The sequence below is a fragment of the Triturus cristatus genome, chromosome 2_2 (genome assembly GCF_964204655.1).
Source record: "Triturus cristatus chromosome 2_2, aTriCri1.1, whole genome shotgun sequence".
NCBI lineage: Eukaryota > Metazoa > Chordata > Amphibia > Caudata > Salamandridae > Triturus > Triturus cristatus.
In genome coordinates, this window is record NC_140582.1 from 1,152,191,275 (window position 1) to 1,152,218,652 (window position 27,378).

The following is a 27,378-nucleotide window of genomic DNA, read 5'->3' on the forward strand; positions in this document are numbered from 1 at the left end:
AAGGACAGACCCAGCGCAAGCCACTCCAAGACATTTGGCAAGAAAATCGCACCTGCGACACACCGTGATGCTATGGAGAGCAAGGGACCCAAAAGGGTGACCACACCTCCCCAGCACATTACAGAGCAATGTAATAGCTACAAATACCCCACATAGGGTAGGTTACGTCCCAAGAACCATGGAAACACCTCTTAGGAAAAAATGTCTGCATCAGAGGACAAAACAAAGACCTACAGAAAATACCCGCAGACGGCTTATAAAGCAGCCAATAAAGAAGAGACAGAAGGCCTAATCTCAGTGCCTACCGGGCTTACCAACAGCCAAAATCACAAGACAACAAAAGGGCAGGACCAGCAGCCAACAGCACCAAGGGCCCCACAAAGGACCCCCAAGGCACATCAACCAGAGAGAACACACAACCTGGGCTACCCGTTACAAGGCCCCAGGAAAACAACGGGAGAACACCTCCCAAAACACAGACCAACAGTCAGGTCACTGAGGGGGAGGAAGAGGAGGAAGACCCGCAAGAAACCCCTGAATGGCAGAATCCGCAGGGGCGTGGAACAACAGAGCGCCATCAAAGGGGAGGAAAACCAGCCGTTCTCAGGGAAAACACTATCCCGTAGCCAGGCATGGCGACGAAGGGCCACCGAAGGAGCCATGGTACGACAAAGCACCTCCGAAATGTCCAGAGCCGAGCGAAGAATAAACGCCGCCAGCTCTCGGCCATCCAACACATGGTGCCATAGATCAACACAGGCACCCTCCTGATGAGCGGAAGACATAAGGGACTCTGCCGAGTCCCATAAGCAAGAAGTGGCTCTGGCTAATACACAAAGAGTGTTAAGGGCCCGTAAAGCAGCACTGGAGGAGGCGAAGACGCTGCACCCCCAGGAATCCAACCAGCGGGCCTCCCACGACGGGGGAGACAACACCGATGGCAAGGAGAGAAAGGCAGTCTGTAAAAGAGGGCCCCTGGTGGAAGGGTGGAGGGAAAGACAGACAGGATCATGCAGAGCACGACAGTGGTGGTGCAGAAGAGGCTGGGGCACCGGGTCCCCCGTGGCAGGACGCCCCCCAGGCCCCCAAAAGAGAATTGTGGAACCCAGCCTCGAAGGGAAGAAGCAGCTCCCGTCCACCAGAGCCCTGGTGGAGAACCTCCAGCAGATGATCCGTGGGGAAATGGGCAGCTGGATCGCCCATGCGCAAGATGCCCGCAGCCGTGGAAACAGCCAGAGCGAAGGCAGCACTCGCCTCAGTAGGGCCCCGTGGCTGGGAAAGCAGTTCCTCCGTGGGCGACGGCCGCAATCTAAGGCAGCCGTCCCCCAACCCAACCGGAAGGAAAGGCCAAGCTCGAAATGGGGGAGGGTGGACTGATGAATGGGGAACCTGAGGCACCTCTGGCGAAGACTGCGGGCGCGGTGACGACGAAGAGCCGTCCTTAGAAGACGCTGGGGAAAAAGCCGCGTCTCCGGAGAAGTTGAAACAAACTGCTGCCGAACCTCTGGAGAAGAGGGGGCATCCGAAGACGAATCAACGACTCGACATCGGACCCGTGCCGTAGAATCCGCCACCGGTGTTAGGTCAACGTCGACAGGCGCCGAAGGGGACACCAGAACAACCTCCGCCACAACACGCGGCGCTGGAGACCGGGGCTGAGTCGGAGCTGAGGCGGCTAAGGAACGGCGCCGAAAAGGCGTCGACTCGACCGCCGACGAGGCAGCCGCCTGCGCGGAGGGACGAGGGGTGCTCGGGGACATGCCATACCCCTAGCCGACCCCACCAGGGCCAGCAGCGCCTTAGCGGCATCACCTCGGCCTTGTCCTGCCCAGAGGACCGAGGGGGACTCGAGGACACACCTCGAGCCCCAGCAACCTCCTGCAACACCACATAGACCCCCGCAGGGGTTTGCGGCAAGGCAGAGGCGACGTGGTCTGAAGGAGGGAACCCCGAAGGACCGCACCCCGACGGCACCACATCCTCCAAACCTGGATCCGAACCAGTCGGCTCCAGAGCCGCCGGCGACGCCGCAGGAGTCCCTGCACGCGGCAAGGGATCCGCAGACGTCCCAGGAAGAGAAGGAGAAGAGGGAAGAGCCAAAGAGGCCTGCAAGGCCGCTGCATAGGCCTCCATCTGGGTTCTGGTCGCCCCCAAGCCGGCGAACGGTGGATAGGGTGACGGCGCGCGGGGCCGCACCACCAGAGGAGAACCCACGCCCCCAACAGGCCGGGAACAGGGACTCGGGGACAAACTGCGACACTTACCAACAGGTGAGCGACGCCATTGTGGCCTTGGAGAGAGACGATGTCGGAGATGGAAGCGGCAGTTCAAGAAGCCCACCGCAGGAGAAGAATGCAGCGACGACGACAACCTAGACATGCAGGCCGAAAGGAGTTTCATCCGGCGCTCACGCCGGGACTTCGGCTTCATTTGCTGACAAGCCTCGCAGTCCGTGGAGTCGTGGTGCTCCCCCAAACACCACATAGAGATGGGTTGAGGCTCCGTCGCCGACATCTGGCGCGCGCAAGACTAGCACATCTTGAAGCCCGAAGGCATTCGCACACTGTGCCCAAGAACACGCTAAGCGTAAAAAGAAAGCCTGATAACAGGCCAGGAACATGATCCGGGTTCACGTTGCACGCGGAAAAGAAGAAAACTGACGTCAACGCGCCGGGGTGGGGCTTATGTGACCTCGCTGACGTCACACCCGCGGAGGACGTCAGGGCAGAGTCGCGTGGTGCCCCCCCCCCCCGCGCGCAGAGATGCTGGGTAAGAAAGTTTTCCGGTCAAGTCTAACGCCTGGGGATAATTCTACGTTAAGGAATCTGCGGCTAGTAGTCTCTATCAGATAGATGGATTACTTACTTTGTGCTATGAGTGATAAAACCAAATATATTAGAGATACCTGTAGGAGGAAGAGGGAGTCGTCCCTGAAGCAGGCACCGGAGACAGAGCCTTTGAGTGACAATGCTCCGAATACGTCGTAACATCAGGCGACAGACAGGGAGAAGGTGAAGAGCGCTTGTGCTTCTTCGTCTTCTTTTTGTGTTTGGACCTACCCAATCACCTCGCCGACTTGAGTGTGACAAGGAGTGAGGGTTCTGCGAAATGCCTCAAGACCTTCCTCTTGAACGAGATCAGGAGCGACACACAGTCGACCGCCGGGCCTCCAGTAATTTTTAAGATCGCTTCTGCAAAGTTTTCTGGTTTATGGCCCGGCAGTCAGAGCATAGCTTTGGGTCGTGGTCGCGCTCCAGACACCACAAGCACATGAGGTGCGGATCCGTCACAGACATCATCTTCTGACAGACGCCACAGGGCTTGAAGCCAGCCCGACGTAGGGACATCCCTCATGCACCAGGAGTCGAAGACTCGAAAAAGACATCGACAAAAAGTCAAAAAAGCTAGCCAAAAAATGGCTAAGGGGTAGCTCTCCAGATCTGAGCTAGGCTGGTGCGGAAAAAGAAAGAACTAATGTCAGCGTGCAGGGGCGGCATCTAAGTAGTCACCGCAACGTCTTCCCGGCGACCACGACGACGGATGCGGAGTCGGCGACGCCACGTAGCAATGCGCAGGGGTAGTGCTAAAGAAAAGTTTCTGGATCTAGACTGACACCTGGGGGAAATTCTATGGTAAGCAATCTACAACTAAATGTCTCTTACAGATTACGAAATTTAGGTGGGTACACCCCCTATTATGCAATCCTCCAGAGGGAGGGGGCATGAGCCTCTACCTAATTGACTGGGTCCCCTCATCATCAAGATGGAGGGGACTAAGATGTGTGCTTCACCTAGCCTGCCTCACCTCAGGGGTGGGGTTGGCAATGGTGGGCACATCTCTCCTCCTAACTTGGTTTTCCTGCCGATTTTCCAGCCCAAACTGGGGGTTAGAACAGGTAGGAATCAGTTGCTGGGGGCAGCAAAAGGCAGGGACATCTTCCGAAGGCGGCAGTCCTTTGAAGCTTCCACTTCGTGGACCCAGCCCATCCGGGGGGAGGAATCATGACACCTCTACCCAGGATGGGCTTTGTTTCTGGACCAGAGAGCGGAGGCCCTCTACCCAGGGGTCCAGAAACCTATCTGGTGGTGGCAAATGGTGGGCAGCCATTCAGGAGCCACACCAGGGCTGGTCGTTTTGTCAGAGGGCATCTCTAAGATGCTCTCTGAGTGCAATTTACATTAAATCCCACATTGGCATCCGTGTGGGTTTAATGTGTTGAGAGGTTTGCTACCAAACTTCCCAGGTTTCAGTCAAGCCATTATGGAGCTATGGAGTTCGTAATGACCAACTCTCAGACCATATACTCTTTATGACTTTACTGCACTTACAATGTCTAAGAACTGACTAAGACACTATAGGGGTACAGTGCTCATGCACTATACCCTCACCTGTGGGCTAGTGAATCCTGCTAGAATGGTGACTTACCCAGGCCACAGGCAGCGGGTTGTAGGCATGGCACACAGTGATGCTTGCCATGTCGACACTTCACTTTTCTCTGCACCATAACATGCAGCCTTCAATGGCAATGTGTGGGTGTTAAGGTGCAGGGTCTCTAAGGGTGGCACAATAGGTTTTGCACCCCATAGAGGCCTCCCCTGGTCACAGTGCCCTTTGTACCCATGGTACCTTTTACAAAGGGCTTACCTGTGACCAGAGATGTGCAAATCGTGGGTACAAAGGTACAGGTTTTGGAAAAAACACAGGCCCTGCGAACCTGATTGGCAGGGACCCAGGGCCCATCAAGACAAGTTGCATCCAATGTCAGGCAAAAAGTGGGGGGTAACCATGCAAAAAGGGGACTTCCCTACAAATGTCTTACACAGTTATACAGTAAAAGGGCTAACACAATTAACCTTCATTTAACACAACCCATAATTAACTGACTCCAGTATATTTAACAACTTTGTGTAGTTTAACATTTTCAACACATAAAAAGCCTGATGTGTGAAAACGTCACTTTAGGCATAACATTTAGTTTAACATTGTTAAATTAAATGATTAAAATATCATTGTAAAATAAAACTAATAAGTTTCAAGGAAAGCTACCAAATTTTTACCTTTACAATTCATCATAAATCGCGTTTTTTCCAAAGGACGGTTAAACCATAAACATATCTGATCCATTTGTGGAATAACAGACCCCGTCACAAATCTGCCATCACACCTAAAACATGATGAGACAAAAATATTCTTTAAGAAACATCTTCACTAAACAGACAAAGGGATTATTGCACAGCGCTCATCTTGTCAGATAAAACTGTGCTGGGGAAGCAACCAGCATAACTGTTTAAGTGAATCGGTTCATCAACCGTTCTCCAATACATGGAAACAACACAATCATGATGCTTGCTTTTTATTTTATTTTTTTATAAAAAGTCTTTTCTTTTCATGAATATCAATAAATCTTGATCAGGATTTTCATAAGTTCATAATATATAGTTAGAGACAACAAAAGACAGCCAACACGTGTTTTGTGATAACAGTCGCTTCCTTCAGGAGTAATGAGCTTAACATCCTGTTCACGAAAATTCCCATGTATTCGGTACCACCAACCCATTTAACACACAAGTATCCCTGTGGAGACGCTATATAGACGATGTCCTGATGATCTGGACTGGGAACACTACCGAATTCGGGAATTTCCATTCATGGTTGAATGATCGAAGTGAAGATATACAGTTTACCATACATCATGATCCCGAAAAGATTAATTTTCTGGATATTACCATCAGAAATAAAAACAATTTACTATACATGACATTATACCGGAACCCAACTGAATGCAATTCATTGCTCCAGTAGAACAGCCACCATCCTCGAAGCCTCCGTGACAACTTACCCTTTGGGCAGTTCCTGCACATCCGCAGGAATTGCTCAAAGAAAGAAGATTTTATGTTAGAGTCGGAGGTGTTGAGTGACTGCCTTATACAGAGAGGTTATTGTAAAAGACTAGTGAAGAAAGTACATAAGAGAGCGTGGTTCAGCCCCAGAGAGACACTACTAACACCTAGGGAAAGAGAACACGACCCCATACAGAGGATGATCTATGTAACCACTTTCTCCACTCAAAGTAACGCAGTCAAGAGGGTCATAAACCAGCACTGGAACCTTATTTTGGATGATTTAGCACTGCAAGACTTACCTATGCACTCTTTCAAAAAGGCCTAGAGTGTGAATGACCATGTTGTATGCTCACTCCTCGATTCACCTGAAGAACTATCCATACAATCGCTATGGAATCAGTCAGTCAATAAACTTTATTCGGTTTTTGTTTGCAAAACCATAAAAGTTACACAAATACAATACATAAAAACAGAAGTTATTGACAGGATTTTTTTTTTTAAAACAGACTCCGTTACCACACAATATGTCTTTTAAAACATGTCTAAATGAACAGACATTACATGTCCATACAGTGCCTAGATTTCATAGATGCTTTTAAAAACCTTACAATAAAAATAATGCAATCATCCTTCAAGAATTGAAGATACACAAGGGCTGGTTTGACTTGATTAAAATTCATTTTTTTAAAAATAGGAACTAAAAAGTGCCTCCTGGGGACTGCATACAGTTTACAAAAGAACACAAAGTGCAGCAAATCCTGAGGAGACTTTCCGTCGCAGCCACAGGAAGCTAGCACTTGGCCTTTGGTAGTCCCCTTGGCTAACAGGAGATGGAAGAGGTTCATCCGGAACCTGGTTAAAAGAAATTTTTCATGTGATGTCAGGGACCCCATTTGATATGGTTCTGGCAGTGGCGTTGATTTAAGCAATAAATATGATCGGTCGCTGGGTTTACATATCTCTTCTGCTTCCCGGTCTGCACGCCTTCTGCTCAGAAAAACTATCTTAGTTAATTCCACATCCTTTCTTACAATAACATGTGGATTGGAGAATAAAACACCCCGCCCAATCCATTCAAACCCTCTTTTTATATAATTAAACCAGGGAATGCGTGCCACATTATCTAGGGACATGCATTCTCTTAAAATCAAATGGGTGAGGATTAGTTCTTCATTTAGCCAACACTTTAACCAGAAGATCAGGGGACGCAAAGCAAAAGTATCACTTAGGTATGAAACCCCCAGTTCCTCGTGTACCTCTAAGTTCGAGGTTCCTCTCGGTATACATAATAGACGTTTTAGAAACCCATTTTCCACTACCTGGAGGGGTTCTATAACCGCGTATCCCCAGATCTCACTACTATAAGTTGCTATGGCTAAGCTTTTTGCTTGATACACTTGTAGCATAGCTCCTGGCGCTTTCTTACCCACTTTAGAGGCAAAATTAAAAATTGCTGCATTGACCCGAACCAGCTCCCCTTTCTTCGTCTGAATTAAGGGGGCCCATTTAAGTTGATCGTCAAATAAAACCCCTAAATAAGAGAATGCATTCGTGCGGGGAATCTTGTCATTGCCGGTACTGAACTGAAAGCTCTTTTTCATTTGTTTCCCCACTTTCATAACATAAGACTTCGAGTTGTTAATGGCCAGGTCCCGCTCTGTCATAAATCCCAAAACTGCAGTAAGAAGGGTTTGTAAGCCCAGTTCGGTTCTGGATATAAGGACGGCGTCATCTGCATAAAGCAGAACTGGAATGCCCCGCCGTCCTACATAAGGAAAATCAGCTCCGGTTGCCCTCAGTACACTATTTAGTTCATTAACATAAAAATTAAATAAAAAAGGTGCCAAAATACAGCCTTGGCGGACTCCCTTCTTGATCTCAAAGTCCCTTGTGACACGCAGATCTTGAGAGAACCGGACATTGGCTTTGGTCGATGAGTGCAGGTCCTCAAGAAAGTTGATGATACTGTTATCCACCCCCATTGCCCTCATGGATTGCCATAGCTTATCCCTGTTTACACAGTCAAAAGCAGATGACAAATCCAAGAAGGCAAGGTGGATGGTTCCTGACAGTGTATTTGTTCAGTATCAAAAATAAATGAAGGCACTGAGCAACAGTGGAGTTCCCCGGCCGGAAGCCATAGTGAACGTCTGAAAATATCTTGTTTTCATCTGCCCAGGTTGTTAATTTCTGTAAAAGGACACCTGCACCACTTTGACTACTGAATTGATGAGTGAGATTGGTCTATAGCAGTGGGTGCTGTTTCTTTTGCCCTTTTTAAAAACTGGGACTATAGTTGAAGAAGCCCAAGACTGAGGACAGCCATTCTTTGCCGTCGCGTTAAATAATGACACTAAAATCGAAGCCCAAAACGAAGGGTCTGACTTAAATAGATCCGGGGGGATCCCATCTGGGCCTGGGGCTTTATTTTAAGGCTTAGCCCTAAAATAACATCCCTAATCTCACCCCTATCGAAATTTATCACAGCGTCCTTCCTAGCCAGGGGATCTCTACAAATAGGCTCACGCGAACAGTCAAACAGATTTAAAATGGAGAAGCCACTCCTCCTCTGTAATGTGAGCAGCAAGGCCCCCCCAACCCTTCCTCGTCAAACAGGGGCCCATTCACAACACTCCAGAACCTCAAGCTATTCCTCAGGGTCCTGGAGTCAAACAACTGTTTCCAGGCGTCATCCTTCAGTGCTCCCTTACGTTTAGCCAGGGCTAACTTATATTCCTTACGACAAACAGAGACCTCAGATTGGATTCTAGGTTTAGCTGCCAAAGCTTCCCTCAGCCGCTTAGCTGCTTTGGAGCAGTGCGAGTCAAACCATCTGGGGCCATGTGAGATGATTTCTCGGCTGGGACACTTAGCAATTCACCCACTGTATGCGCTATTGCCTCATAGGCACCAAGGATCTCATCAGGAGTGGACCTCTCCGATGTACATAATGACAGTTCATGGGCACAAGATGTTTTCACCTCATTATAGAAGTGGTCAGGGGACACCTGGGACCATTTTAATCTACGCTTTCCATCCGTCGGCCGCAGAGTACCCCTGTTTGATGCCTCCTCAATTTTTACCGAAAGTGGGTTCGTCATGTAGGCTGTCAAAGGGTTATAGTTGCTAAATTCGCTTTCTACTATATTAAAACCGTTAAATGAAGATTGCAACGAGGGTGAAATTAAGATAAAATCAATAAATGATCCCTTCCATGTCCTTTAAACGTTGGCACAAGAAACTTGGTGTGCGGATCAGTTAAGGACATCGTAACCACCAAATCTAGTTCATTTAGCATAGTGTTCAACAATTCCCCTTGGGAATTGTGTTCAAAATGAAAGCCCTTCATACGGGGGCAGCCCAGCTCTGAAATACAGGATATTGATGGGTTGCCACAAGTGTGTGTATTAAAATCACCAGAAATCAGAAGGTTATAAGTTTCAGGGCCCATAAATTGTTTTAAAATGGTTCCCAGGGTAGTAATATTACACACCTCATGGGGGCAAGCCACTGAGTTATAAAAATTGACAATTCCCCATCTAGTATCCCCACTTATTGCTGACAGTGCCAGGGTTCCCGGGTGTGCAGTTGGTTTCACCTGCAACTTACAATCAATGGCCACGGAGATGTATGGAACTAGACCACCGCTATGGAATCTACCGCCCACACTGGGCCACTACAAAAGTGGACATTGCAAGGCATGCAAATTGACTGTTCAAACCAAACAATTCACTTACAAGCAACATAAGATCGATCTGAAATTTTTCAGTAATTGCAACACATCCAATGTGATGTATGCTATCATCTGTCCCTGCGATCAGATATATGTAGGGCAAACTCAACAGAAGGTAAAAGCACGAATACTACAACACTGTAGAAGAATACGCTGCGAAGTCCAAGAGGGCCCCCTTGTAGAACACTTTAAAGAAGCGCAACATCTGCCACAAGATCTCAAATGGCTAGTACTCGAGAGAGCCACCCTTGGGGTGAGAGGCGGAAATATCGAAACTATCCTGAATGTCAGTGAGTGCAAGTGGATGTACCTTCTAGATCGATACATAATGGCTTGAATAAATTGGATGCAAGTCATGCATAGCTGGCTTGCCTTGCACCTGACTGAGTCCATTTGCTTATCAACATAAACCCATGATCCCTGCTACCCGTTTTTCTTCTTACAATGGCCCTACATTATTATTCTAACGTGCAAAGGCAGTTGCAAAATGTACTTACATTGCTGACCGATTATCACCATGTCTCGTGTCCCTGCTGAAATGGTCATATAATGCTTTTTTACGTTATGTTTACACCAGTTCTTCCATTTGCGCAAAACCGATCTGGCTTTAATGTGTTGACGGATTAATAATTAACATGTCTCTTTTGTCCCCCCTGAATGGTTATAGCATTATGCATAATTACATCACTACGTTATGTTTACACCAGTTACATCTTTTCATAATATGAACATGTGCTCATTTATGTTTTTTATAAATAATATAGATATCTTTTTTCTTAATATCACTGATTTGGTCACATATACCGTACCATATTTATGACGTTATGAGTTTACGTTTCTTCTATATTTTGGTCGCTCGCAAGTGTACCTATCGAAACAGCTCTGTAGAATGGAAACAGGCAGCCGCTCTTGATATTTGATATCTCTTCCTTATTAGGCATCAGGCGCCATGACAATCCATGCGGATGCCATTCTGTAACTGACATTAATTGCTTTGTAACCCGCAGCTCCAGCGCATCACCGCCAATACTTTCAGTTTTTATTTAATTTGTTATCTCCTCCCTATTAGACATTGGGCAGCATGACAATCCCTGAGAATTCCGTTCTGTAACTGACATTAATTGCTCTTTAACCCGCAACTCCAGCATATCACTGCCAATACTTTGAGTTTTCATTTTAGATTTTATTGTTTTTCCGGGTATCTCTGAACCATCCAACATTGCCCTTTAGCAGACACATTTTCAGCAACAATGGGTGTCTGCCCTTCGAAGTCTTTTTTAGGTCTCGCCTACGCAGCGCGCATGCGCTGCGTAGGGGAAGACCTTTAGCCATTGATGCGCCTTTTCAGCCAAAAACGTGTACGCGTTGCATTGCTTTTAATAGCCACGCGTGCACGTGTGGCGATTCCCTTGCGGGAGTGAGCGCTGACACCATAGGTTTGTAATTAACTTGCAAACATATGGTGCCCCTGCTCGTTTCCGGAAAGGAAACAGGCGCAGGCCCCCTCCTGTTCCCCCCCCCCCCTGCTGCCTCCTCCTTTAGCCCGAGGCGCACGCGCGTTTGTTACCGGCTGCCGCGCATCATCTTTGATCTTTGCGGTTGCAGTTCCAGCTTTGTTTCTTGTTTATTAATGTTGTTCGCGAACGAAGTATCCCTTTTCCCTAGGTCGAATACCGTGTTTACCTCCTGGTCAACGTAGAGTTGTGCACAACCAACCCAGAACCCCAGATAACATGGTGCATAACTACTGACAGTCTTGTAGTGTGGAATAACTGCACGTAGCTGGTGTTTAAGGCTAGTGAATGAAAGGTTCTGTGATCGACCTAAGATAAAAGGCAAACCAAACCACGTGGATACAGACTTGAGGTTGGCGGGAAGCACACGCAGGTTAAACAGACCTTCACAGCTGGTGTTGTGTTGTATTGCTGGGTATTTGTGTAGCAGGTGCATTAACCCACTGAACTACTTTACTTAACGTAATTGCACTAGTAGTCCAGATCACTGCTATGTTGAGATATATATTGGATCAGGGAGGTAGAGATGGCCGTTTCTATAAGACACTAGTCTCTTAGATGTCTGTGAAAATTCACCGCCCCCCCATAACTACGAGCCCTACACCTCTGCCAGGGGGGAGGGGGGGCTGTATGTGTAATGGGCTCTAATAGACTTGGCACACGGCCACACTGGCATTTGCGGACAGCATGGAACGCCAACTCTGGTTTCCCTGCAGCCAGATCAGCCCCTTTTATCATCCAGGCACGACCCTTTGACCTGTGACCGATCTCCCTGAAATCACAACATGCTGTGTTTACACAGCAGAGTGCTGCGGCGACAAAGTCCTTTGACATCTGATCAGCAAACTGGAGCGAGACCCACCTTCCCACTGGGGCCGGGGGGCAGTCTTTCCAGGGTGAGATGCGGCACAAGGGAATGGACTCTGTGCAGGCTGGCGGGATTGCATGCTGTCCATGTAAATTACCTCATGGTGACCTATGTGGGAATGTTGAGACAGGGCAGGGAAGCAGTTACTTTTTGGGATTTTCGCTTTCATCTTGGAGTGCATGCGGTGGTGGAGCAGCTAAGCTGAAGAGATTGAAACCGGGGCCCTTTCGACTGAAAATTGTGTCATTGAACAAATAACTATTTCTCTATTCCTAAAGTTGATTTTTTTTTCTTGATTTCTCATTCAAATGAATTTGTAAATATGTGACATATGAGTTATGTAACTTCAGTGTGTGAATTTTTCCTTGGTGGACACACTCTTGTTTGGACTAACTTCCCTACATTAATGTAATTCGCTACAGACCCCGAAAGTTGGGAGTTCATTCTTCACAGCAGCCGCTCTGCAGGTCGCTGGGGGCTTTTGAAAGGTGCTTCGAGTCGCAGCTCTGTCTTTTGACTAAGATTAAGTGTGGTATTTTAAAAGCACTTTCGGTTTCAATTCTGGTGGCAGTTTTCACACTGGCAACTTTTCTTTAGAGGTGATGCTGCCCGTGTGCACATTAATATACAGAAGCCTCATGGGTGGACAGCCACTCCTTGCACTCTACCAGTACATGAGCCGGTGCTGTGCAGCTCTGTACAGTGCAGTACTGTCGCTGCATGACAGAGTGACCCACAGCACACAGTGTGGTCATACTCCCAGCTCTTACCACGAAGGGAACACATGTCTTTCAGACAGCCCTCCAAAGCCAGAAACGTGAGAAGAAGCTTCCAGAAACAGGACTCGTCTGACACCAACAACTGTAAAATCTCTGTAGCATAAAGACTGTCTCTGTTGAACAAGTTACTTACCTTCGGTAACGCTTTTTCTGGTGGATACAGTATCTGCCTGTGGATTCCTCACCTTGTGAATATCCCCTGCGCCAGCAACATTCGGAAACTTTTGTAGCAGTCCACGCCGATGAGGTCGAAGACGACTTCACAGAGACACGGCTCCGCTCGCGACTCCGCTGACGTCACCGGCTCCATAAGAAGACCTCGTCGGCGCGATGACGTCAGTTCCGCCCTTTTTTCCGTGCCTTCGAGGCACACGGACGGACTGACAGCAATATATACACAGTATACACAGCACATAATATACAAAGCAACACACACAGTGTGGAGAATAAGTAGAAAGGTAAAAGAAATAACACAATGCCTCTGACAGTAACAAAACACATTTTGAAACACCATTAATAGAATTGTAGGTATAGAAGGATGGACAACGGGGAGGCGAGTGGGTCAGTGAGGAATCCACAGGCAGATACTGTATCCACCAGAAAAAGCGTTACCGAAGGTAAGTAACTTGTTCTTCTGATGGATACATCTGCCAGTGGATTCCTCACCTTGTGAATAGATTCCCACAGCAGTCCCACTCCCGGTGGAGGGTGTCCACCCTTCTATACCAGAAAGTCCTGAAGGACGGAACGAGCAAAAATGTCCGTCCCTCCTCACCTCGGTGTCTAAGCAATAATGTTTTGCGAAAGTGTGGAGGGAGGCCCAAGTTGCCGCCCTACAAATGTCCTCCACAGGAACACCCCTAGACAAAGCAGAAGTGGAAGACTTTGCTCTAGTGGAATGAACCCTTAAACCCTCTGGAGGTTCCTTACCAGCCAAAGAGTAGCATATCTTGATGCACAAGATAATCCATCTGGAAAGGGTGCGCTTGTGCACCGCTCGACCTTTCCTGCATCCAACAAAGCCCACGAAGAGCTGGTCATCAACTCGAAAGTCTTTTGCCCTGTCAAGGTAGAAGCTCACCGCCCTCTCAGGGTCCAAGCGGTGAAGTATCTCCTCCTCCTTGGAAGGGTGAGGGGGAGGATAGAAGGTAGGAAGGGTAATGGACTCCCCCAGATGGAAAGGAGTTACCACCTTAGGCAAAAATGCAGGTCCTAAGTACCATTCTTTCAGCATGAATGGTCAAAAACGGGGGTTTTGAACTCAGAGCTTGAAGCTCACTTACCCTCCTTGCTGAGGTAATTGCAATAAGAAAAACCGTCTTAAAAGACAACAATCTCATAATGACGGCTGATCCGGCAAGCAAAGGAAAGCCGACAAAGCCGATAAGTATCCCTTTACAGTGGCCACAGCAAAGCCTTGCTGAGCAAGAGAAAGGGCAAACTGCAGAATGTCAGATAAACGAGCCTTCAAAGGATCAATTGACTTCTCTCCACACCAGAGAACAAATTTAGACCACCTATAGGAATAGATAGATTTGGTGGAATGACGTCTGGCAGACAAAATTACATCTACCACATCAGGTGGGAGAGAAAAAGAGTTCAGGTTGCCCCGTTCAATCTCCAGGCATGAAGATGTAAGCTCTGGAGGTGGGGGTGTAGAACCTGCCCCTCCGACTGCGAGAGGAGGTCTGCCCTCAGAGGGAGACGGAGCGGAGGGCACGAGGAGAGGTGGTGAAGATCTGTGAACCACACCCTTCTTGGCCAATCCGGGGCGATCAATATGACTTGGGCCCGGTCTTGGCGAATCTTCCTCAGAACCTGAGGAATCAAGGGTATGGGAGGAAACGCGTAAAGGAGTTGTGAGCCCCAACTCAACTGAAACGCGTCCCCCAACGCTCCCTGCATCGGAAACTGGAGACTGCAGAATGACGGGCAGTGAGCGTTCTCGTGAGTGGCGAACAGGTCCACCCGAGGAGTTCCCCACATTCGAAAGACGTGACGAACCACCTCCGGATGAAGCCTCCACTCGTGGTCGGCGGAGAACAGCCAACTGAGACGGTCTGCACGCACGTTCAGCACCCCGGCCAGATGATTTGCCATCAAACAAATCTGATGATCCTAAGCCCAGGACCATAGACGCAGGGCCTCTGCAGAGACAAAGAGACCCCACTCCTCCCTCTAGAACCCAAAGATCTGTAGTTACAGAACCCAAAGATCTGTAGTTACAGATTCCCAATCTTGAAGAAAATGGGTAAGCCGGCCCCCCACAGGACCAATATGATCCAGAATGGCGGATCTAGGGCTGCTTTGCGGTGGAAGGAGGGGCTGAAGAGGAAGAGAGTTGACGGCCACGTGAGCGACCCCTGATTCTACCTCTGTATCCTTTAGACAAAGAGCCTTGCTGCTGCTGCTGTTGGGTCTGTCTGTAGGAACGAAAGGTTGCCCTTCCGAAACCTCTGTATCTTTTAAACGACCCCCTTGACTGGGATTGAAGGCCCAAAGACTTAGCCGTAGCCTTGCTTTCCTTAAAACGATCAAGAGCAGCATCTGCCTTTTTGCCAAATAATCCAGAGCCATCAAATGGCAAGTCCAACAGTGTTGACTGTACATCCGGAAAAAACTCAGAAGACTTCAGCCACGCACCCCTCCTGGTGGCAACAGAAGGCCCCATGACTCTTGCCACTGAATCCGCCGTGTCCAACCCACTGACGTGCTGCTGCCTGGGCATCGGTCAAGACCTCATTAAAGCCAACCCTATCCTCCTCAGATAGTTTTGGTGCCAATTTCTTCGCAGAGTCCATGAGCGCATGAATATAGCGTCCCAAAAGGCAAGTGGCATTTGTTGATTTAAGTGCCATGCTGGCCGATGAAAAGACCTTTGGGCCGACTGATCTAACATTTTAGCCTCTCTGTCACCTGGAACCTGAGGAAAAGAACCCTTAGATTTTCCTGAACAAGCAGCCTGAACAACCAGGCTCTCAGGCGATGGATGTGATGTTAAGAACTCAGGGTCCCCTGGAGCTGCTCTATACCTCCTAGCCACAGTCTTAGAAACTGCAGGAGCAGAAAAAGGCTTACGCCACACCTCCATCACAAGGTCTATAATGGCCTCATTAAAAGGCAATAATGGCTCTGAAACTGTAGTAGGAGAATGCAGTACTTCTGTTAGAATATTCGATTTAAACTCAGTAGTAGGCAACTGAGGATCTAACAGTTCAGCTGCCTTCCTAATCACTGCATGATATGGAGCCACATCCTCTGAGGGTTCATCGGAAGGTGGAGTAATTTCCCACTCAGGAGACCAATCCAATCCACTAGCTTTAAGTTCTTCAAAAACTCTACCAGCTCTCCTTCTTCTGCTTCTTCCAGAAGGTACCTTCGCTCATCAATCACCCTTTGAGCTTCCCTTCTGGACCGACTCCGTACAAGCGGCGTCGGCGGCGCCGTGTTCGAATCCGAAGGCGCCGGTGTCGAACGTGGATCCGCAGGAGCAGCCGGCGTCGAACGAGGTCGAGCCGGCGCCGGTGAAGAACAAGTTACTTACCTTCGGTAACGATGTATCTGTAAGAAACATTAGTTAGTTAGATTCCTCACCTTAGAATATCCCCAGGCGTCAGACTGGATCCGGAAGATTTTTCGTCAGCAATACCCCTTGCGCGTCGCTAGGCGTCGTCTGCGGCTCCACGTCCGTCGTCGGCGTCGTGCGCCGGAATGACGTCGTCGGAGTACTTCGACGCCGCCCTCGCGCGCTGACGTCAGTTCTTGTACATAGCCTTCCGCGCCAGCAACGCAGAGCCATGCAAAGACCGACACTGGTGCCAAAAATAAAATCTAGGGGCCTGAAAAGGATAACCTTAACCCTAGATGTCAGTTCGCAGAACGGGGAGGATGGGTGGGTCGGTGAGGAATCTAACTAACTAATGTTTCTTACAGATACATCGTTACCGAAGGTAAGTAACTTGTTCATCTGAAAGAAACACGTTAGTTAGATTCCTCACCTTAGAATAGATACCCAAGCAATACCGTCCCCGGTGGTGGGTCTGCGAACCAAGATCACACCAGAAAGTCCTGGAGGACAGAACGGCCAAAGAAGCCATTCCTCCGGACTTGGCTGTCAAGGCAATAATGCCTGGCAAACGTGTGTAGCGAAGCCCACGTCGCCGCCTGACAGATGTCCTGCAAAGGGACTCCCCGTCCCAAGGCAGTAGTAGCCGCTGTGGCCCGTGTAGAATGGGCGCACAGCCCAACAGGAGAGTCCTTTTTTGCCAAAGAGTAACAAATTTTGATGCACAAAACGACCCACCGAGAGATGGTCCGTTTGTGCACAGCTTTCCCCTTCTTAGCACCCACGTATCCAACGAAAAGTTGGTCGTCCACCCGGAACTGCTTTGTGCGGTCCAAATAAAAGGAGAGCGCACGTTTTGGGTCCAGACGGTGGAGCCTCTCTTCCTCTTTGGAAGGATGCGGAGGCGGAAAGAAGGTGGGCAAGGTGACAGACTGCCCAAGATGAAATGGAGTCACCACTTTCGGAAGAAAGGAGGGACGAGGCTGAAGGACAACCTTGTCCGGATGAACAGAGAGAAAAGGAGGCTTTGAAGATAAAGCCTGGAGCTCACTCACCCGTCTAGCCGAGGTGATGGCTACCAGAAGAACAAGTTACTTACCTTCGGTAACGATGTATCTGTAAGAAACATTAGTTAGTTAGATTCCTCACCTTAGAATATCCCCAGGCGTCAGACTGGATCCGGAAGATTTTTCGTCAGCAATACCCCTTGCGCGTCGCTAGGCGTCGTCTGCGGCTCCGCGTCCGTCGTCGGCGTCGGGATGACGTCGTCGGAGTACTTAGACGCCGCCCTCGCGCGCTGACGTCAGTTCTTGTACATAGCCTTCCGCGCCAGGAACGCAGAGCCATGCAAAGACCGACACTGGTGCCAAAAATAAAATCTAGGGGCCTGAAAAGGATAACCTTAACCCTAGATGTCAGTTCGCAGAACGGGGAGGATGGGAGGGTCGGTGAGGAATCTAATTAACTAATGTTTCTTACAGATACATCGTTACCGAAGGTAAGTAACTTGTTCATCTGAAAGAAACACGTTAGTTAGAGTCCTCACCTTAGAATAGCTACCCAAGCAATACCATCCCCTGTGGTGGGTCTGCGAACCAAGATCACGCCAGAAAGTCCTGGAGGACAGAACGGCCAAAGAAGCCATCCCTCCGGACTTGGCTGTCAAGGCAATAATGCCTGGCAAACGTGTGTAGCGAAGCCCACGTCGCCGCCTGACAGATGTCCTGCAAAGGGACTCCCCGTCCCAAGGCAGTAGTAGCCGCAGTGGCCCGAGTAGAATGGGCGCGCAGCCCAACAGGAGGGTCTTTTTTAGCCAAGGAATAGCAAAGTTTTATACACAAAACGACCCACCGAGAGATGGTCCGTTTGTGCACAGCTTTCCCCTTCTTAGCGCCCACGTACCCAACAAAAAGCTGGTCGTCCACCCGGAACTGTTTTGTGCGGTCCAGATAAAAGGAGAGCGCACGTTTTGGGTCCAGACGGTGGAGCCTCTCTTCCTCTTTGGAAGGATGCGGAGGCGGAAAGAAGGTGGGCAAGGTGACAGACTGCCCAAGGTGAAAAGGAGTCACCACTTTAGGAAGAAAGGAGGGACGAGGCCGAAGGACAACCTTGTCCGGATGAACAGATAGAAAAGGAGGCTTTGAAGATAAAGCCTGGAGCTCACTCACCCGTCTAGCCGAGGTGATGGCTACCAGAAAAGCAGTCTTAAGAGTCAGAAGACGAAGAGGGCAATTGTGAAGAGGCTCGAAGGGAGCGCACATCAGGAATGTCAAGACCAGATTCAAGTCCCACTGAGGCATTACAAAAGGGACAGGAGGGAACGTATGTGTAATGCCTTTGAGAAAGCGTGTAACCACAGGGGACTTGAAAAGAGAAGGCTGATCAGGAAGCCGCAAGAAGGCGGAGATGGCAGCAAGATAACCTTTCAGGGTGCCCAGGGCAGAGCCCTGCTGGGCCAGAGAAAGAAGGAAGAGGAGAACCTCAGAAAGAGGGGCGGAAAGGGGATCCACAGCCTTTGCTGTGCACCATGCCACAAATTTGTTCCACCGGCAGGCGTATACCGACTTTGTGGAGGGACGCCTGGCTGCCAGAATGATATCACAGACTTCAGGAGGCAAGTCAAATGGCATCAACTGCCGCCGCTCAATCTCCACACATGGAGGTGGAGGCTGGACAGGTTCGGGTGGAGGACCGTCCCCTGCTGCTGCGACAGAAGATCCTCCCGAAGGGGCAGACGTATCGGGGGATCGGTCAACAGACTGAGTAGCTCGGGATACCAGTATCTTCGTGCCCAATCCGGAGCCACCAAGATGACTTGGACCCGGTCGTGCCTGATCTTCTTCAGCACTCTGGGCAGAAGTGGTATAGGCGGAAAGGCGTACAACAGACCGCAACTCCACTCGTGACGAAAAGCGTCGCCGAGCGAGTGCCGCCTTGGAAATTCCAACGCGCAGAACTGCTGACATTGCGCGTTCTCTTCGGTGGCGAATAGATCTAACCAAGGCTCTCCCCACTGCTGAAAGAGGCCTTGCGCCACTTCGGAGTTCAGACGCCATTCGTGATCCATCATGCACCGGCGGCTGAGTTCGTCTGCTCTGGCGTTCAGAGAGCCCGCCAGATGTTGAACCACCAGGGTGACGCCCTGGTGTTCCAGCCATGTCCAGAGGCGCAGAGCCTCCTGACAAAGGGTCCACGACCCCACCCCGCCCTGTTTGTTGCAGTACCACATGGCGGTGGTGTTGTCCGTGAACACCTGCACGACACTTCCCCTGACAGAGGGAAGGAAGGCTTTCAGTGCAAGCCGGATCGCTCTCAACTCCAACAGGTTGATGTGGAGACGAGACTCCGCCGGAGACCAGAGGCCTCTGATCTCCGCCTCTCCCATATGGCCACCCCATCCCAGGAGGGACGCATCCGTCACTACGACATGCTCTGGATGGGGAAGGGAGAGGCTCTTGCCCTTGACCCACTCGCGGTCCGTGAGCCACCACTGCAACTGCCGTGCAGTGCCCTCCGAGATCAAGACATGGTCGGACAGGTTGCCGTGATGCTGGGCCCACTGAAACTTCAGGTCCCACTGCAGAGCCCGCATGCGCCGCCTGGCGTGATGCACTAGTAGGATGCAGGAAGCCATCAGCCCCAGAAGCCGCAACACTAGCCTGACCGAAACCCGGGATAGAGGCCGAAAGATGGGAATCAGGGCCCGTATATCCCGGACCCGCTGTTCCGGTGGATGGACCCGGAACTGCGCCGAATCGAGAACCGCTCCGATGAAGAGGAGCTTCTGAGAGGGACTCAAGTGTGACTTCGGCACGTTGATGGAAAACCCCAGCAAATGCAGGAGATCCGCCGTAGTCTGGAGGTGGGAGACGACTGCCTGGGGCGAGCCCGCCTTCAACAACCAGTCGTCGAGATAGGGGAAGACTGGAACCCCTGATCTGCGCAGATGAGCTGCGACCACCGCCATCACTTTCGTGAACACCCGAGGGGCACTGGTGAGGCCGAAGGGGAGCACGGTAAACTGAAAGTGCTCTTGGCCCACCGTGAACCGCAGGTAACGCCGGTGGGCCGGCAGGACGGGGATATGGAAATATGCGTCCTGCAAGTCCAACGCTACCATCCAGTCTCCAGGGTCTAGGGCAGCTAAAACCTGAGCCAACGTGAGCATCTTGAACCTTTCCTTTCGGAGGAAGGCATTGACGTTCCGGAGGTCCAAGATAGGGCGTAGGCCCCCTTTGCCCTTCTTGGGAACCAGAAAGTAGTGGGAATAACAACCACGACCTACTTCTGGACTCGGAACGCGCTCGACGGCCCCCTTGGCCAAGAGAGCCGAAACTTCCTCGCGGAGAAGATGCAAATGATCCCCCGAGATACGGTGGTGCTGCGGTGGCATGGCTGGAGGGGTCGTCTCGAAGGGGAGGGAGTAGCCCCTTTGACGATTTGCAGCACCCACCTGTCCGATGTTATGGACCGCCAGTGGAGCAGGTGATGGCGAACTCTGCCGCCCACTGGCGTGGTATGGGCCTGAAAGCTCGGACTAGGAGGGCTTTGAGGCGGATGCTGCAGGGGTGGAAGTGGGCTGACCACGTCGGCCTCCATTTCCGCCACGGCGGAAGCCACGTCCGCGACCGCGCGCAGGTTGGTTCTGCGGCTGGTGGCTTTGCGGACGTGAGGAGGCGCCCCTTCCTTGGCCACGAAAGGGGCGAAAAGCGGAGGTGTGCGCCCGCGGAGCCGAGAGGCCCAAGGACTTGGCCGTAGCCCGGGAGTCCTTAAAGCGGTTCAGCGCACTGTCCGCCTTCTCACCAAACAGGCGAGTGCCATCAAAGGGCATGTCCATGAGGGTGGTCTGGACATCCCCGGAAAATGACGTGGACCGCATCCAGGCGTGGCGGCGGAGCGCCACCGTGGTCGAAATCGCCCGACCCAGCGAGTCCGTGGTGTCAAGCCCACATCGTATGGCGTGCCGTGCTGCATCCCTCCCATCGGCCAAAGCCTGGGTAAGACGCGTCCGGACCTCCTCCGGACACAGGGGCAGCACGTCCTCCACCGTATCCCACAGGGAATGGGAATAACGGTCCAAGAGACAGGCGGTATTTAAGGACCGCAGGCCCAAACTAAGGGACGAAAACAGTTTCTTGCCAAACTGCTCGAGTCTCTTGGAATCCCGATCCGGCGGAGCGGTCGGGAAGGAGGATTGGGAGGTAGAGGCCTGGATAACCAGACTCTCGGGGGTGGGGTGTTGGGACAGGAAACTGGGGTCGCCCGGAGCAGGGCGGTGGCGCCTGGCAACGTTCCTATCCACAGGAGGAAGTGTGTAGGGCTTGGACCAGGTGCCCTGCAGAACGTCAGTGAGGGCCTCGTTGAACGGCAGCAGAGGCTCAGTGGAGCTTGCTGAGGTTTGAAGCACCTCAGTGAGGATGTTAGTCCTCACAGCCACGGCAGGCAACTCGAGCCCCAGGGCCTCGGCCGCCTTGCGCAGCACCACAGAAAATGCTGCACCCTCCTCCGAAGCCACGGTCGGAGGAGAAGTGAATCCAGTGTCTGGAGAGGTGTCCAGCCCACTGGCCTCCCCCAGTTCATCTGCCCAGTCCTGAGAAAGCTGTGACTGAACAGCCAGAGGGTCCTCGAACCCCTCCCAGTCGCCCCCTTCTTCCGATTCCTGATAAACAGGAGGAATGATCGGAACCGGACTATAGAGATGGTAGGACTCAAGCGGCGTCGGATGCGGCGTCGGCGGACGCCGTGCCGGCGTCGGGTCCGGATGAGGGCTAAACCGGGGTGTCGGCGTCACAGGCGTCGGCGGCGCCGGTGACGGCGTCGGTGGTTCAGGCGTCGGCGCCGGTGGAGGAGTGACTAGGTCAACTGGCGTCGACTGGGGCCCAGGCAAGGGCCCCGCGGGGACCTGCGGCGTCGAGACCGGAGTCGTCGACGGCGCCGGGGCCGGAGCCGCCGGCACGCGAGGCCCGAAGGCGCGCCAGCGGGCGTCGACGGCGGGGCCAGGCTCCTCATGGCCGAGAGGAAGGCACTGATCTCCGCCGGCGCCGCGTCGGCCCCAGGGACCGGAAGGTATGGGGGCGGACGCGGCACCTGCGGCTCCGCCGGAGCCGCGGGGGTGGAACCACCCTGACCCTCGGCCGAGTCGCGCGACCGGCGAGGGGAGTCCGAAGAGCGATGTCGCCTCTTGGACTTCTTTGAGCGTTTGGACTTACCCGACGACTTGGAGCCGGACGAGCGATGGCGTCGGCTAGGGCTCCGCGAGCGATCCTTGGACCTCCTCCTGGACCGGGATCGCGCACGACGCGGAGCCGAGTGGCGAAGCTCGAGAAGCTTGCGGGACCGCTCCCGCCTAGCCTTCGAAGTCAGGGCCTGACAGTCGTTGCACGACTCCGCGTCGTGGTCGGGGCCTAAGCAGTAGAGGCACCGGCGGTGGTGATCGGTCACCGACATCAGTCGATGACAATCCTCGCAAGCCTTGAACCCAGGCATCCTACCGGCACCAGATGTCGACAGACAAGGATCAAAAATGATCAAAAAAGATTTAGTCAAAAAAGACTAAAAGGGGTAGCTCTCCCGGATCTGCGCTTACTGGCGCGGAAAAAAGAAGAACTGACGTCAGCGCGCGAGGGCGGCGTCTAAGTACTCCGACGACGTCATCCCGGCGCACGACGCCGACGACGGACGCGGAGCCGCAGACGACGCCTAGCGACGCGCAAGGGGTATTGCTGACGAAAAATCTTCCGGATCCAGTCTGACGCCTGGGGATATTCTAAGGTGAGGAATCTAACTAACGTGTTTCTTTCAGATAAGCAGTCTTAAGCATCAGCAGACGAAGAGGACAATTATGAAGAGGCTCAAAGGGAGCGCACATTAGAAATGTGAGAACAAGATTCAAGTCCCACTGAGTCATTACAAAAGGGACAGGAGGGAACGTGTGAGTAATGCCCTTTAGAAAGCGTGTAACTACAGGGGACTTGAAAAGAGAAGGCTGATCAGGAAGCCGCAAGAAGGCAGAGATGGCAGCAAGATAACCTTTCAGGGTGCCCAGGGCAGAGCCCTGCCGGGCCAATGAAAGAAGAAACAGTAGAACCTCAGAAAGAGGGGCGGAAAGGGGATCCACAGCCTTTGCTGTGCACCATGCCACAAATTTGTTCCACCGGCAGGCGTATACCGTCTTTGTGGAGGGACGCCTGGCTGCCAGAATGATATCACAGACTTCAGGAGGCAAGTCAAATGGCATCAACTGCCGCCGCTCAATCTCCACGCATGGAGGTGGAGGCTGGACAGGTTCGGGTGGAGGACCGTCCCCTGCTGCTGCGAAAGAACATCCTCCCGAAGGGGCAGACGTATCGGAGGATCGGTCAACATACTGAGTAGCTCGGGATACCAGTACTGCCCAATCCGGAGCCACCAAGATGACTTGGGCCCGGTCGCGCCTGATCTTCTTCAGCACTCTGGGCAGAAGTGGTATAGGCGGAAAGGCGTACAACAGACCGCAACTCCACTCGTGACGAAAAGCGTCGCCGAGCGAGTGCCGCCTTGGAAATTCCAACGCGCAGAACTGCTGACATTGCGCGTTCTCTTCGGTGGCGAATAGATCTAACCAAGGCTCTCCCCACTGCTGAAAGAGACCTTGCGCCACTTCGGAGTTCAGACGCCATTCGTGATCCATCATGCACCGGCGGCTGAGTTCGTCTGCTCTGGCGTTCAGAGAGCCCGCCAGATGTTGAACCACTAGGGTGACGCCCTGGTGTTCCAGTCACATCCAGAGGCGCAGAGCCTCCTGACAAAGGGTCCACGACCCCACCCCGCCCTGTTTGTTGCAATACCACATGGCAGTGGTGTTGTCCGTGAACACCTGCACGACACTTCCCCTGACAGAGGGAAGGGAGGCTTTCAGTGCAAGCCGTATCGCTCTCAACTCCAACAGTTGATGTGGAGACGAGACTCCGCCGGAGACCAGAGGCCTCTGATCTCCGCTTCTCCCATATGGCTGTAGGAGAGTAGGGTCTGCTTTCTATGTTCACCCCCACTTTTTGCTTTTGCTTTACTGGTTTTCGACTTAGATGTGGCTGTGGGCCTGCTAATCAGACCCACAGCCCTGCTGTTCTCTCTCTAAATTGATACTATGTACTTTAGGTGCATAACCCATTTGGATAGGATCACCTTATTGGCCCCTGTACAGTGTACCCTAGGTACCCAGGGCATAGGTGTACCCTAGGCCTACCAGGGGCTGCAGCATGTATTATGCCACCCCTGGCCTGGCCTTCCATTATGACACAACTGGCTGATCACTCAGCTGGGGCAAGGTCGTGTAATCACCCCTTGCTTAGGTGTAGTATTCCTATACCTAACTTACATATAGACACATGTGTACCTATCAGCCACTCCTATGGCAGGCCTTAACATTCCTGGAGGCAGAGTGCTTGGTAACATGTGAGATGGTGCTCTAGCATGAGCTGAGCCTGTCTGCAGCTTTCGGAACCATGTCCTTATAGCTGTTCTATGATATAGCCTACCATATACTCTTAAAGTGCCTTATAATCTTAAACGGTTATGGTAACTATGGTTTGGCTTTATCGAAACATGTCGTGTAAGGTGTCTAACACTGTGGAATAATACCCCCATACCATTTCTGGACATGAGGATATTATTCCCCCCTTCTAGAGGGAAAGACATGATAAATTCATACTTTACTGTTAGCCTCTGACCAAAGCCTCAGCATCACAAAATGGATGCTGCTGCCATGACACAAGTCTGACCTCCTGCTGCTGGGAGTGATCCCAGCCAGGGAGGCCTGGACAATAGGTTTCCTGCTTGGGGAGGTGCTAGCACCTCCCCAGACAGCCTTTAGTGTATTGGGGCAGGGTGGGCTGAAAGGAATGAGACATGCCTGGGGCACACAAGGTGTTCCTTGCATAGTCCAGTTCAAACCGGCGCTGGGGCACTCCAGCCCCAGCTCTGGCGCGAAACTGGACAAAGGGAAGTGGGTGTAACCACCCCCTCCCAGGTCCCACCCATAAGGCGTGACCTAGCAGGTATCCCAGCCCCCCAGATTAGTATAAGAGTGGGAGTTGGGCCCCAGGAGATTAGATTATCCTGAACCTGCAACTTGAACAGAAACTCTGGACCTTCGACATTCGACGAAAGAAGAAGACTGAAGAATCTCCCTTGTGGCCAAGGAGTGGCTACCCTGTGCAAACAGGCACCATCAAGAGACTACCCTTTGCTTTGCTGAAGTTCTACGAGGGACCGACTGCAGAGCCCGACCAGAGCCTCGACTTCCAGACTTCTCCGACCCTGATCCACATCCACAGCAGAGCTGAGATCCGTGGAGGCGACGAGAGACATGGGACCGGCTACCTGGGAAAAGTGGCTAGTATCTTCAAGCGCAGCGTCTGAGGCACCCTCGAAGTTGTGCACCGGGGATTGAGAAGCCCCAAGCACCATCTGCACCGAAGATCAGCCCCCCACACTCCACGAGTCCTGCGTGGGGCCCTTCTGCATTTTCCTGCTTGCCGCGTATGTCCGGTTGCTTGCCCGCTGGCTAGTGGCCTTTGTGACGACGCACCCCGTAATCTTCACCGCTGGTTTGGCTCCTCCAGACTGGCTCCTGCTTCTTTGAGAAAGAGAAGCACCCCAGACCTTCCTGGTCTGCACCAGAAGCAAGTCCTCCGTTCTTCGTGGGTTCCGCTTGCCAAGGCTTGGTGAGTCCTAGTCCAACTTCGACGCCGCCGACAGCAAGAGCCTTCATGGGACAGCTCGCCTCCTGGTCCTGGTCGTCCTCGACGTTCCCTGGTCCTCGTGGCTGCAGCGACAAGCTTCACCTTCACCTGCAATCTTCACGACATCGCCTGGTTCCTTCCTGGTTCCACGTGGTCACTGGCTAGTGATCTTGACTCTGACCCTTCTGCTTGCAGGTCTCCTCTCTTCTTGATCCCAGCCTTGGGATCCACCGGACACTCTTCACTGACCGCCTGTCAGCAACTTTCCTTCAGGCATCCATAGGAGTCCACGACGAAACCCGACGCAAGTTCACACCTATGCACCCGCAGCCTGTGGGCTAGGTAACTTGGATACTTCGGTGCTCATCAGGGAAGTGACTATCCTAGTGTCTAGTTTTCAAGTCTCGACTCTCTAGCTGCTTCAGAAGTGTCCTTAAACTGTTTATTTCTAAACTGTACTATTTCTATCGACTTTTACGCATTACGCGTGAGTGTTTCCACTCTGCACCTGAATCCCGTGGGCCTCCCACTTCCTAACCTTTGGTAGTATAGTGCAGCCCCAGCGATTCCCTAGGCCTAGGCCTATCCTATTTCCGTGGCAGTGGTCCTTATACCACTTACTTAGTATATGGTTTGCGTGGCCCCTAGGGCCTAACTGTATTACTTACCTGTGTGACTTAATGTATGCATAAATAAGACTGTGTTGTACTTACCTCTAATCTCATAAAGAGTGCTGAGGGTTTGACTAGAATAAATATACTTTATTTTATATATATATCTGTTGTGGTGTCCTTTCATTTGGTATTCAAGGGATTATATATGGTATCACAGCTGGCTTCACATGCCATTCAGAGTTTAGCCTAAGACTGCTCTTGTCCATGCTACCACTAGGATAGCTGGTCTATAAGGTTGACTTTACAACCAATCACCATAAGGGTATTTGGACTGATATAAGGTGTACACTAGAACTAGTGACATCATACATCAGGCCAACTTCTCACATTGGTGAGCAGGGGTTGGGATCTGAGCTTGCTGTTGTAATACCATTGTAATCTTGAGATACTAAATTGAAAGATCAGATATTGTCTAGGTACATATAACATAGATTATAATACTTAAGTCCTACTGGACTTAGTGGTTGTAGGTTGTAGGTTGAAGGGAGTAACACACCCTGACTACAACTACCAGAGAGGTTTAGTAGAAACAACTAGTGTAGGTAGGTGCACACACCACACCCTCACTAGATCATGTCTCTGGGAAGAGATCAAGAAGATGCTCTCCCAGGAGGGGCAGATCTGCAGAAGACCTCCTCTAGATATGATACCCTATCTTTCCAGGAGATGAGACAATTGTG

General features: G+C 51.4%; 1 protein-coding gene across 1 annotated transcript in view; it reads right to left on the reverse strand.

The window, feature by feature from the left end:
* DNAAF9 (dynein axonemal assembly factor 9) overlaps positions 1 to 27,378 on the reverse strand; it is a 1,049,036-nt gene that overhangs the window by 208,346 nt on the left and 813,312 nt on the right. The window contains exon 32 of the mRNA XM_085642690.1: positions 5,058 to 5,164. Coding sequence (XP_085498816.1) covers positions 5,058 to 5,164 — 107 coding nt within the window. The remainder of the gene's footprint in view (positions 1 to 5,057; positions 5,165 to 27,378) is intronic.